This window comes from Trichoplax adhaerens, genomic scaffold (genome assembly GCF_000150275.1).
Source record: "Trichoplax adhaerens TRIADscaffold_17 genomic scaffold, whole genome shotgun sequence".
NCBI lineage: Eukaryota > Metazoa > Placozoa > Uniplacotomia > Trichoplacea > Trichoplacidae > Trichoplax > Trichoplax adhaerens.
This window is the reverse complement of record NW_002060959.1, coordinates 1,246,348-1,259,604: the sequence shown is the minus strand read 5'-3', so window position 1 is coordinate 1,259,604 and position 13,257 is coordinate 1,246,348. Positions and strand designations below refer to the sequence as shown.

The 13,257-nt window shown below is 35.7% G+C and overlaps 2 protein-coding genes across 2 annotated transcripts; one reads left to right on the top strand and one right to left on the bottom strand.

The window, feature by feature from the left end:
• Positions 1-1,801: 1,801 nt before the first annotated feature.
• On the top strand, positions 1,802-9,297 carry TRIADDRAFT_64300 (uncharacterized protein; the record flags this gene model as incomplete). Its single annotated transcript, XM_002116766.1, has 31 exons — positions 1,802-1,816; positions 2,500-2,575; positions 2,844-2,911; positions 3,057-3,128; positions 3,247-3,326; positions 3,568-3,646; positions 3,728-3,845; positions 3,940-4,034; positions 4,120-4,281; positions 4,425-4,711; positions 4,805-4,904; positions 4,990-5,034; positions 5,140-5,208; positions 5,458-5,474; positions 5,812-5,953; positions 6,034-6,184; positions 6,315-6,423; positions 6,729-6,810; positions 6,955-7,074; positions 7,157-7,228; positions 7,299-7,373; positions 7,442-7,550; positions 7,651-7,721; positions 7,803-7,892; positions 7,976-8,062; positions 8,134-8,277; positions 8,348-8,416; positions 8,503-8,595; positions 8,682-8,750; positions 8,843-9,020; positions 9,125-9,297. The coding sequence occupies 31 exons, from the start codon at positions 1,802-1,804 to the stop codon at positions 9,295-9,297; spliced, it is 3,117 nt and encodes a 1,038-aa protein (XP_002116802.1).
• Positions 9,298-10,652: 1,355 nt separating this feature from the next.
• On the bottom strand, positions 10,653-13,120 carry TRIADDRAFT_60805 (uncharacterized protein; the record flags this gene model as incomplete). The annotated part of the gene is made up of 4 exons (XM_002116697.1): positions 10,653-10,720; positions 11,194-11,285; positions 11,555-11,619; positions 13,001-13,120. 4 exons carry the CDS (start codon positions 13,118-13,120, stop codon positions 10,653-10,655), a joined length of 345 nt encoding a protein of 114 aa, XP_002116733.1.
• Between the last annotated feature and the right edge of the window lie 137 nt (positions 13,121-13,257).

Genomic DNA, 13,257 nt, shown 5'->3' with positions numbered 1-13,257 from the left:
GAAAACATGCTAATATCATCTCTACTAGGCCTCCGAATGAGTGATTGATGCAGCTGCAGACATTGAAGGCTAGACTGAGAATTGGCATGAATGTTTTTCCCCCCCGTTGAAATTTCTTCTATTTGCCGATAGTCATGGAAACGGCTTGCGTAGGCGACGATGGAGTAGCGTACAATCCCATTCAGGTACAGTACAGTGTATAGTGTATAGTACAGTACAGTATACTGTAATGGGCCACTTTCAATACTGTACCGTACTGTACAGTGTACAGTACGGTGGCCTACTGTTAGTACTGTACACTGTGTACTGTAATACTGTAGGTCAATACTGTACTGTACACTGTGTACTGTAATACTGTACAGTACAGTAGGTCAATACTGTACTGTACACTGTACAGTACAATGAGTACTGTACATTAGTACTGTGGACGTTCGCCAGTTTTAATGAACGAACGTACAGTACGAACGTCCAATTTGAACGTCGGACGTTCATTGAACGTACCAACGTACACAGTGTACAGTGTTAACACTACAGTATATAGTGTACACTGTACAGTACAGTACGGTATAAGACTATACTATACTGTACAGTACACTGTACATACAGTACAGTAGTACAGTACTGTACGTAACAGCGTACAGTATACTGTAGTCATGACTCTGAAATACAAAGTGTTGTAAAAGACGTTTGTACTACTGTACTGTATACAGTACTGTACTGTACTGTATAGTATTGGGGTGGGATTATACAAACTGACTGTATACACTGTACTGTACACTGTACACTGTACATTGTACAATCCTGCACAGGGTACAGTACTGTAGGAGTACAGTACAGTACTGTACTGTAGTGGACGAAAATAATAATATTATTAATTAATACAGTTAATACAGTATTGTGTACTGTACTGTACTGTAATACTGTACAGTAGGCCACGGTCAATACTGTACTCTACTGTACTGTACAGTACAATCCGGTACAGTGTACAGTACTGTACTGTACTGTACAGTACATACACTGTAGTGGACCATAATAATATTGCCGTACTGTACTGTACAGTACTGTACAGTGTACAGTACACGACAGACCCTCTAAAATAATAATAGAGGGCCTCTATGATTGTACAGTAAGTAAAAGCGCCACATTTCCCGCCAAAAAGAGACCCGCGTTCTCATCGCAATCAATCAATCAACCAACGCAGTCCTGTACACTGTACAGCGTATAATGGACATGCACAGTCCTGACCACAGATTTCCCAATTCTCTGTGTAAAAGTCCCTATCCTGACCATGAGTCCAGGACTGCTTTGGCTGACAGTGATGTGGATGACTGCTACTGCTGCTACACCATAGTTTGACTTGATCAACATTTCAAACGCTGAACTATCAACAGTAAAAGAATGTTCTTGAAAATGAATGACGCTCATTGGGTCATACTGTCCAGTGCGTCTAGCCTAGTAGAGTTGACCACATCACTGAACATCATTTCACTGACGGTGACTGTACTGTACAGTACGTACGTTGTCGATGTCACTCTCGCTGCACATCATGCGTACGTGTACGTGTACACTATGGTCGTGGCGACATTCTACAGTCAGTGTACAGTATACAGTACTGTAGTGGACAGTCAATCAACAATAGGATTGGATACAGCCACTGCACTGACTACAGTGTACAGTCGTACTGTACACTGTAGTGGTATTTCACCCAGCACCTCCATTGTCAGAGGCAGTTTGTGCAATGGACATTTTTCTACGTGCTTAGACTGGCGCAAGTTCTTGCGAGAAAAAATTCAATTCGACCATGTATATTAAACAGGTGAGCTCCATGTCATTTGCAAATCTGTCTTGACTTTGTCATTATATCAAACTGGCGACCACCGGATAGTTCATCGAGTTTATATTCTTACCAGTCTCATACTTGCCATCTTACTTTATCCATACGTTTGTAAGCTAAACATGGCATAGGTGTATTTCAAATCACTCAATGCTCTTTGAAATGGGCAAATTGACTGCATCGTTGGTGTACAATCACTTTTAAAATGGTTGCATGTTGATCAAGTCAAATAATTGCAACATCATCATGACTTTTTCCATCTATTGCAGTACAATATCCTATTGCTGTGTCTATTTGAAGAATCATTTTTGACACCAATTGGACACTGGACTACTGCATCCATACACCAATTGCTTTACTCGGTCTCACGTCTGTTGGTGGGTTGACACCACAGACTTGCTAGGCCTTCCTCCATCATTCTCCTTTAGTCTTATTCGTTCGTGAACCACTCAATACTGGATATCATTCAATTAAAGTCAAATTACTTTACGATCAAGGCCTTCATAAACAATCCATAACGATCACACTCGATAGTACGAGTATCGGATGGATCGTCAGCAAAATTGCAAACCCTAGTGGTCAACGGATATCCTTGACTCCTACACAAATGTTGAATGATAGCTGCCAATTTATCCAAATTGATCTATTCATCATCTGTATTCTAGGTTATTATTCAAGGATTTCGTAGCTATCGTGATCAGACTATTATTGAACCATTTAGCTCAAAGAACAATGTGATAGGTATTGTCAATTCTTTGAAAAATGTTTGAACAACTTCTTTTTGAATGATCGTCATAGAATGGGCTAAATGTCATCTACACAATGTTTCTCTACTTGAATTCTTACTGTAATACTGATTTCCAATTTTTGACTTTAGTTGGTAGAAACGGCTCTGGAAAGAGTAACTTTTTCTTCGGTAAAGAACATTATAAAACATTTTCTATACTTTCCTTAAGCTTCATACAAGATTCATATGCTAATATTATTGCAATCCATTCTTACTTTACAGCTATTCAATTTGTTTTAAGCGATGAATTTAGTCACTTAAGACCGGAACAAAGACAACAGTTACTACATGTAAGTGTTGTAATCTTTGATATATGGAATGGAACAATCCTTGTTTTTCAGTACAATCGCCTAATATCAAATCCAATCGTAATCGAATGTTTTGAACCTATGAAAATACAATAATAATATTGTCATTACTTTATTTGCTGCATAGGAGGGCACAGGTCCTCGGGTTGTATCGGCTTTCGTTGAAATTGTCTTTGACAATTCCGATGGTAGAATTCCGGTAAATTGATCTTTCCAAGCTCATGAATTCAATACTGAATCACATAAAATAGTTTGAAATGATTGAACATTACATAAGGGTAAATATTGACGCTGTAAGTGTATCATTATCACTACAGATTGAAAACGATGAAGTCAGAATTCGACGCGTTATTGGAGCTAAAAAAGATCAATATTATCTAGAAAAAAAGAATGTTACGTAAGTTTTGTTCCTACTTTATGCAATCACAAATAATAATAGGAAGCTACGTTAAACCAACTGTACAGTATAATCGCAGTTCATAACATAGCTACAAATGAAGCTAATTTTAGATATTGGAGCTTACTATATTGTAATATGGATATATCAACATAACTATCGATGATGCTGCAGCCTAAACTAGACTAATGGATTGCTATGCACTGTTCTTTTTCGATATTGCTTCGCTAAAATGATTTAGTAAAACTGACGTGATGAATTTGCTGGAAAGTGCTGGTTTTTCGCGCAGTAATCCATACTACATAGTCAAACAGGGAAAGGTTCGCATTCCATTTTAATGCTAAACTATTGTGATGATGTACTGATATCAATGGTAAGTTATCCAAAACTTCTTATTGTAGATAAACGAACTTGCAATCGCCCCAGACTCACAACGTTTGAAACTTCTTCGTGAAGTTGCTGGAACTCGTGTATACGACGAGCGCAGAGAAGAAAGCAAAATCATCCTTCAAGAAACTGGTAATCCTTAAATGACATTCAACAAGCAACTGTATTAACAAATCAAATTTGATAACTTCTTTTCCTTCCTGACATATCCATCACACTGTTGAAGAGGGTAAAAGAGAGAAAATTAATGAACTTTTACAAGATATTGAACAGAGATTACATACCTTAGAAGAAGAAACCAAGGAACTGAAAGAATTCCAAGTAAATAGCACCTCGGCGATGTTACTAGTTATTCTTTATGATTCATTGTACTTATTTGAACTTTTAATGTTGATCTTTTCACTAGGAACTTGATCGCACTAAGCGGTCGTTGGAATATACAATCTATGATAAAGGCCTACGAGAAGCTCAGAGTAAGATAAAACATCTGGAAGTAAAACATCAAGAGTTTGCAGACACTGCAAATACTCAAAAAGCTAGCATGGCAAAACTAGCAAATAAGATTGAGGTAGGTAGGCTCCATATGAGACCCTTAGTAGAATTTTAATATTCGATTTTCTGTTGTATAAATAACGAAATGATTGATAGCAGAGCGTATGCAAAAATATCAAATTTCGACGATATTCAATCATGCAATATTGGACCCATTAGGAATATGAAGCGGAAGTACAATCCACTACGCAAAAAAAGGAAATTTTAGTAAATGAACAGCAAGACTTATATGAAGAGAGACAAGAATTAATCAAGAAAAGAACAAATCTGGAACTCGATGTAAGCGATTTGACGGACAGTGTTCAAAATGACCGTTCTGTTCAAGAGAGCAGCAAGAGCGAATTGCAACAGCTGCAGTTAACAATCACAAATACTGAGACAGAATTAAACAAGTTGGTACCAACTTATGAAAGTCACAGGGAAAATGAACAGAAACTTACATCCAGGTATTACTGTTGATTTTTAAAAGAGTATATTTAAAATCTTTCTGGTTGTCAGACGCCCTAAAATAACATGAATACATCGAACTATGTGCATAGGCTAAGGATGTGTGAACAGCTTCTGTCACAGATATACGCGAAGCAAGGTAGAGGTACTGCGTATAAATCGAAAGAAGAAAGAGATGCATGGATTAGCAGGGTTAGAGTTTGTACTGTATTATTGAGCTATATTAATATAATTTTACTAATAATATAGCTATTTACGTTCTCTATCGCTCCTTCAGGAAATGAAGCAACTGCAAAAATCTCTTACTGACAAGAAGTCCGAGGTAAATTCGCTTAGCCTTAGAATTGAATCACTAATTTAGAATCAATAAAAATGCGAAATAATTTTCAAAATGTTAATCTTGAACTCCTATAATCCGTTGTTACAGATGGCTGCAGCTTTAGATATTGTGCAGAAGGCACAAAATTCTTTAGCTGGTATTGAAGCTGAAGTGGAGGTAAATATATTTGTATATAACATGATGTAAACTGAACACTGTAATAGTCATGAAACTTACGCAGTGTTTGTGGGACAATTAAATGCCTAAAGGAAAGGAATAAAAACATCGAGTCCAGAAAGGTAGCGATTGATGAATCTAGAAAATTCATAGCGTCTCTTCGCCAGAAATTAGATGAAGCTTTAGATAGAAGAAAGTATGGCTAAATTTTTTAATGTCTTATTCTGTTTACGTGTACCACTTTTTTAGGGTTGTATCAATGTACGGTAATATCAATTTTAATCTTACTTAGGGAGCTTTGGCGTGAAGAGCAGTCCGTAGATCAAGCTTTGCAGAGCGTTGAAGAAAGCTTAAAAAGTACCGAGCGAAGCTTAATGATTAAAGCACCCAAAGGAATCAGTCGTGGATTAGAATCATTAAAGCGAGTCGTTTCAGAGAAAAAGATTAAAGGAGTCTATGGGCCGCTGATAGAAAATTTTCGCAGTCGAGAACGCTTTTTTACTGCGATAGAAGTGACAGCTGGAAATAGGTCTACTTTAAGTTAAAGTATGCTGGTTTAATGTGCTAAGATTGCTGATATAATTTATACTTTATTTATGGCAGGCTTTTCCATGTCATTGTTGACACAGATCGCACGGCTGCACAAATTTTAAATCATTTTAATCATATGAAACTACCAGGAGAAATTTCGTTCATGCCTTTAAATAAGCTTATTTCCAAAGACATCCAATACCCTGATTCTACGGTTCATTAAGCGATATTCTGTACCTCGTCAGAGTGCACTTCATTAGTATTAATACCTAGGAATTGTTGTTAATTTTATAGGATGCGGTTCCGATTATACATAGGTTGGAATGTGAAGATAAATTTAAACCTGCGCTAAAGCAAGTTTTCGATAAAACCCTTTTATGTCGTAATATCGAATACGCTTCAAAAATTGCCAAGGAGAATGACTTGGATTGCGTAACGTTAGAAGGTATAGTTAACATTTATTTTCGCAATTGTATTCCCGTATCCATCCGCTGACTTGTATATACTTTGCATATGTTGTGAGTAACCACTTTTTTAAAGCATTTGTGTACATTATAATCCTTTACTACTGATAGGGGATCAAATTAGTCGAAGAGGTGCTCTGACTGGTGGATATCACGACGAACGAATCTCTAGATTAACTCTACAACACAAGATTTGGCAGCTACAAGACGATCTTGACAAGTATATGAAAAAATCATCTGTCCTTAAGAAAGAAATTCAAGATATCCTTAATAGTTGCTTTATTCACTGTCTATAACATCTAACATTAATAATCCTAAATATCGTCATGGTACAAATTATTTTTCTTGACATAATTTACATACTGATGGAAATATAAATCAGTACACCGCAGAAATGCAACGCTTGGAAACCAAATTGGAGCAGTTGAGGTATTTACGTGAAGTAAAACATTGATCGGTATCTCATATAGCCATATATTTCACCGTACTTACTATCATCCTTGTATGTGTTGTAATACACCCCAGGCAAACATACGAACGTCAACGGCTAGATATTCGTGCAAATCAAACGAAACGCGAATCGTATTATCAGGATATCAAGTCCAAGGTCAGTTTATTGAAGCCAATCATGATTAATTATTGCTCGACTATGACAACTGGAACGTAAGGTTTATCATATCATTCTAAATGGGATGATCATTTATTTGTCATTGATATATTAATTAAATATGAATGCTAAATTTCTGTGCAGAAGGATAAAGTTAAGGTATTGGAAACGGATATCCAGGAAATTAGTACGAACCTGCGATCTTTACAATCAGAAATTGGTACTGATCTTGCTTCTCAGTTATCCGATAATGATCGACAGGAGGTAGGCTATTCTCGTTTAGACTTAGGGTCTGAAAGAATTAATAAATTTAAGTATGTCATTGAGAAACGTTTTCCCTTTGTAGGCTGAAAAATTAAATAACGAAGTACAAGAGTTGAAACGCCGACTGATTGATGCTGTTAGAAACCGTACTTCGGTAATATTAATGACATCATTTTTTGCATAAACTCGAAAAAATCCCTAAAATGTAAAAAATTTTTCATTAGCTTGAAAGCAAGAAAAATGAATTAGATTATTTGCTCCACAGTAATTTAATAAGAAGACAACGTGAACTTCAGCAGGTAAACCCAAATTTTGTCATATTAGTTAATGCATCCGATATAACAGACTGTAATTTTTTCCATCTAAGCAAATGGAAGAGATTACGATTGAAGACCATGAAATGCAGCTGGACCATGTTGAAAAGGAGCTGTCCCGTGTGAAACAAAATATTGCGAAAGCTTCGAAAAGGCTAGAAGGTATGAAATTTTTCATCGAGTGACAACCTAATCCTAGGCGATATACTATTCGAAAAAATTTTAACGTTATCTTTATAATTAAATTTTCAAATTACTTTAGAGCTGTCATCTCTAATCGAAACTAATACGAAGCATTTGGAGGATACTGCAAATGAGCTGGACGATCTTAAGGTAATAGGCTAGTATCCATGTACCCATGTGTTTCGAAGTTGTGTGTTGATTAATTATAATTATTGGTAAATCTTCACTTAGAAATCTGATAGGATAGAAAAAGAAAGATTTGAGGGAATATCTAAGAAAGCTGAAAAGTGGACAAACAAGAGTATCAGCCTACAAAGAGATGTACATAAATTATCATTACCACATCTAGGGCTATATATTCGATATCATGCTAACCTTCACTTGTACAATATAATCCTATTTAGGTTGAAGAATATTCACAAAAAATTAGCGCATTAGGAGTCTTGCCTGCTGATGCTTTTGATAAATATCAAGAAGTTCCAATGAAGATTGTATGTTGTAAGCTAGCTATTAATTCTTCCTAAAGAGTACTGCATTAAAAAGTGTTATTTATCCTATTTAGTTATGGAAGAAATTAAGTGAATGCAATGATGGCTTGAAGAAATACGAACACGTTAATAAAAAAGCTTTGGACCAATATGTAAACTTTTCTCAGGAAAAAGAGAAGTTGATGAAGCGCAAAGATGAATTAGACAAAGGTCATGAGGTAGGATTGATTCGATCTTGTAACATTTTGATTATGAGCTTTTAATATTCTCAATCTCGAACGGTCACAGGCTATTATTGAACTTATGGAAGTACTTGAACTGCGTAAGCACGAAACTATACAATTCACATTTAAGCAGGTTAATGAGAATGACCGGGAGCAATTTCAGCTTTTATGACTCTAGATTTTGATTACTGAGTATACCATCTTTATGATGAATTATAGGTTTCACATTATTTCTCTGAAGTTTTCAAGGAACTTGTACCAAATGGTAAAGCAAACCTTCTTATTCGACGAAATATCGGCACTGACTCGGAAGTACGACATCAATATTATTGTATCATTCTTATTCACCTTTATTTTGTTGAAGTGTTATTAACTAAGTTTACTTTAATTTTTATAAGTCTCAATCTCAGTCTCAAACTAGCTCTGGAAGTCAATCTATAGAGCATTTCACCGGAGTCGGAATAGAGGTATTTAGAATATAAATGCTTGTCCTAAGATACAAAAATTTTATTATAAGATGAAACGCATGACAAGAATGTGAAATTTATATTACATTTAGGTCAGTTTCACAGGACTTGCTGCCGAAACTTGTGAAATGCAACAGTTATCAGGTGGCCAAAAATCATTAGTCGCACTCGCTATGATCTTCGCTATCCAAAAATGTGATCCAGCTCCGTTTTATTTGTTCGATGAGATTGACCAAGCTCTAGACTCACAGCATCGGACTGCAGTAGCAAGTATGACAATGATAACAATAACATTTCTCTTTCTTTGTTATAGTAGCGTTTATCTCATCTGTCTGGTTTGGATGTTACTAATACTGAAATTTACACATTCCTAGATATGCTCAGAAAGCTAGCCGAAAAAGCTCAATTTATTACAACGACTTTTAGGCCAGAATTAGTGCAATCGGCTGATAAATTCTATGGAGTTCGATTCCGTAATAAAGTTAGTCATATCGATGCGATTTCAAAGGAAGAAGCGCTGCAATTCATTGTTGGCGACGACGACTAAGATTTAATTATTTTAGATCCAACTTGTAAAGTAACTTTTTCAAATTAAAAAATGTATAAAATTAGCATTTCAGGTTGTGTAGCTGTAGGGAATTAGTATTGGTACTGTACACAGCAGGTAACCTTTCGTAACTCTTTAAGCAATACTCGTTCTTAAATTTGTATGTTGATCTGCAAATAACGTTTAGAAATTTTGTGTATGATAACGCATTTAAACATGTGAATTTGTTTAGACCTACCTTCCACGTTAACTACTGGTTTTCGCAAAACATTTCTGTTGTAACTTGATTTTCTCCATGACGTGACCTCTAACAGTATTCTATGATCCTTCGTAATCAAAGTATGGTGTTTATGAAAAATAAACACTTAGAACTGGTAATGTTGTTCACTATGTGTGAATGTATTATTTTTGCACTAAACTTGGTATATTTTAAATTACAAAAGCCATTTGCGCACTTCCTATAGCTTCGAGGCAACCAATGTATGGTTGGCATTCAAAGTACCGTACATCTAGTAGGCCGTGTATAGGCACAGCTATATGTTAACTTTTTATGGTAAAACTTGAGATACACATACACATTGTTGTGAGCACAGTAACCGGCGTGGAAAATACCTAGTTGATACTGTAGCCAGCAAAACACCGGGCACGAATTCAGTTCGTCTTCCATAAGTACGTAAATCATCCACATTAAGCTGGTCTGGGTAATAGAAAATAAATTTTTACAGTCTGCTTCGAGAAGTACGCGTATGGTGGTTGCAGAATTACGTATTATGCAATATTCATAATTGTTGTACGAGCACAATAAACGGCACGAAATAACTAGTTCATATTGTAGCTAACAAGTAGCAAGAAGTTGAGTGCGAATTCAGTTGGTCTCTAATAGGTACAGTATGCAAAATTATCCAGATTAGGATAATTTAGGTAAGAAAACTTAAATTTTACGGTGTGCTTAGAACAATATAGTGGTGCATAATTACGTATTCTGCTATGTTCATAATAGTGCATTCAAGGCAAATTAAGGTATTGGTCTCATCCATAAAATGTTGGATGTCAAGGCGATGATCTGTAGATGCTATGAAGCATCCCATGAGTAGATTACGAAATTCTAAAAAATAGTTTTTGACACCTTCATAACTATCTTACACGATAACGTTTGAAATGTCAATTTTATTATTCTTCTATTTTCAGAGGTAAGTATATAATCTCCGATTTTATCGACCACAAAATCGTTCGAACTTTGATTACGAAAAGATTACCATAATAGGACATTAGCAATACTTGGAAGAACAAACATCTCGTAAAAGAAGCTGTTATCAGATAACTTGCTATCTTCACAAAAGGCTTAAAATTCTACTTCAGCATTCAGTATGATTTATACCAGATTGAAAGTTAAAGGTGCAACACGTTACCACCCAACGAATACCTAAAGATTAAACATTTACATAAAGATATTAGTTACATATATGGTTGCATACATCAAGAATTTAATAGTCATGTTTACTCGCAATGAGATTCAAATGTTATTTCTTCAACACTTGGACAATTAAACGAGTATCTGATTTTCGATGTATGATCCATTCTAAACAACTATCTGTACTTGATACGCTGCTCCGCCAAATGAATCACCAATGGAACCGTAGTCCCATTGGGTAACATTTATATAGGTACATCAAATGAGCATAATTTTCATAGTCATTCGAAAATTACGCCTCGCAAGTACCAAAAAGCAAATAAACGCAAGTCAACGCACTTTACTAATGTGAAAAACATGACTGACAATTAGTAATGCTCAGTGCCAAGTAACAGCAGTAAATAAGCCTTTTAGTTTAGCAGTCAAAGATTCATCACACAACAGTATACAGTATAAACGTATAAACAATTCAACATTTAGCATACCTTCTATAGGTATGAGAGTAGTCCTAATGCTACCTATGGAGAGGTCGGTTATGTTTTTCTGTTGATAAATATCATAATCATCTTTTCGTTCACTGATTGATAATCAGAAAAGGTGAAGGAATCGTGCAGTAATTGCCTTAAATGTTGCCAACATTAAGGTACCGAAATGGAATACGAGTAATGTACACCTACGTATTAGATAGTCATTTCATGAGCATGTACTGAAGTAATATTGAATCTCAATAGCAGTCAATTGAAAGATGAATTTTACCATGATTTTAATCACGCTTTTGCCATCATGGGATTTGGTTCAATGACCAAAAATTGGAGGGCTTCCTGCATCATATCATCAACTGCTCACGCTATATGAGCAGTAGCTATAGCGTAATCATCATCTTCTCCACGATCTGTCACGCCTCCAATTGGCTGTCCACGTTTTGATTTGTTCCCTAATTCTATGATAATAATTAATTAGTTGATTAGCATGGCTAATATGAGTGTAGCTTGTATTAGAATTCAAATACGTACATATAAATTTATGGACAGGTAGAGCGTTACTAATTATATGATTAATTAATTAATAATAACATTCATGACTACAGTAAGTCATTTTCAACTAGAGTACTGTCATTAGAGGAAGCCGCTGTCTCAGTGATGATACTTTGCGTATATGCGTAAACGTATACGTACTGTTTGGACTCCTCTCAATTGACCATTTATGATTATTATCATACAAGAACTTACAAAGTTGAACAGCTAGTATTCCTAATTAATCTATATATACACATATAACGCAAGATAGAAGATATGAAGATTCCACATTGTTTTCTTCTTCTCAATTTTGATTGTACAGTACAGTAAAAATAGCATCTTCATCTCTTCTATGTCTTCAATTAAGAATATCTGCCGTTCGACATTTAGGTCATAATTATAATTGGGAATAAGTGATTGATTTTCGATTCAATTCGCATATATGACCTGATTAATACAATAGCATTGATTGCAAAGTTCATTAATCTACCTTACCGTTAGAAATTGCATGGAGTTACATTATCACAGTAGCCAGAAAAGTGCGATTCAGGCTACTTTGCATGGCTGTCAAGATCTGTCGCTGAAGACTGTTTCTATCCTGAAGTTTCAACACCTTGATGAAGGTGTTGAGGAAACGAATCGTTTTGTCGAACTGTATTTTACGTACAGTAATTCAACAAATTCAATGATGAGAATTAGTCCATGTAGTCCATCGCTAGAGTCGACGTGGCCATTTAAGAAGCAAAAAAGAATGTGCAAACCTCTAGGTGCTAACTTTGTCGTCATAGAGATACAGTACAGAATTCATGTACTATGCACTGTTCAGTACAGTACTGCACATAGTAGTCTCTTTCTGTTTACTGTCCACTGAGAGTGGAGTACATTAAATAGCTAGAGACGCCACATGTCCACTATACAAGTACAAGTATACAGTACATTAACCAGTAAAAAGGCTTATTTTTCCACTTTTCTCCAGTAAATTCTAATGAATTATCATTTTTTACCTACTCTACTACTGTGTACCTAAGACCAAACCAACTTAGCAGCTAATTTGGACGTCAATTCCATATAATATACCGATTTATCCAGTAGTCTGCAGCAATGGCACTATCGAAAAATTTGGACAGTGTCATTCGGGAGTCCGTCCGACTACAGTGCAAAGATTAATCTCTATAGTACTGTACTGTACAGCGTACAATGTACTGTACAGTACATTATCTAGCCTCGTGAGACGCATCACGTCTGCGCAGAGGAAAGTGAGCATTGATTGGATAACCTTGGAAATTTGAATTTTTAACCGAGGGCGTGTATCAACGATGCGACAGGAGAAGACGATACTGGTCATATTGTTGTTTGCCGTTTCATCGGCATACAATACTCTAGTTTTAGGAGCCATGTTCCAGCACTAAAGGACGACGTGTCTGCAATATTTGAACGGATGCTAGCCATTAATTTACAACAAGTAGTAAACAACTTTTGTTTCTCCTACTGATACAATTGAAAATTCTATGCAAATTAAACTTCAACAGTTAC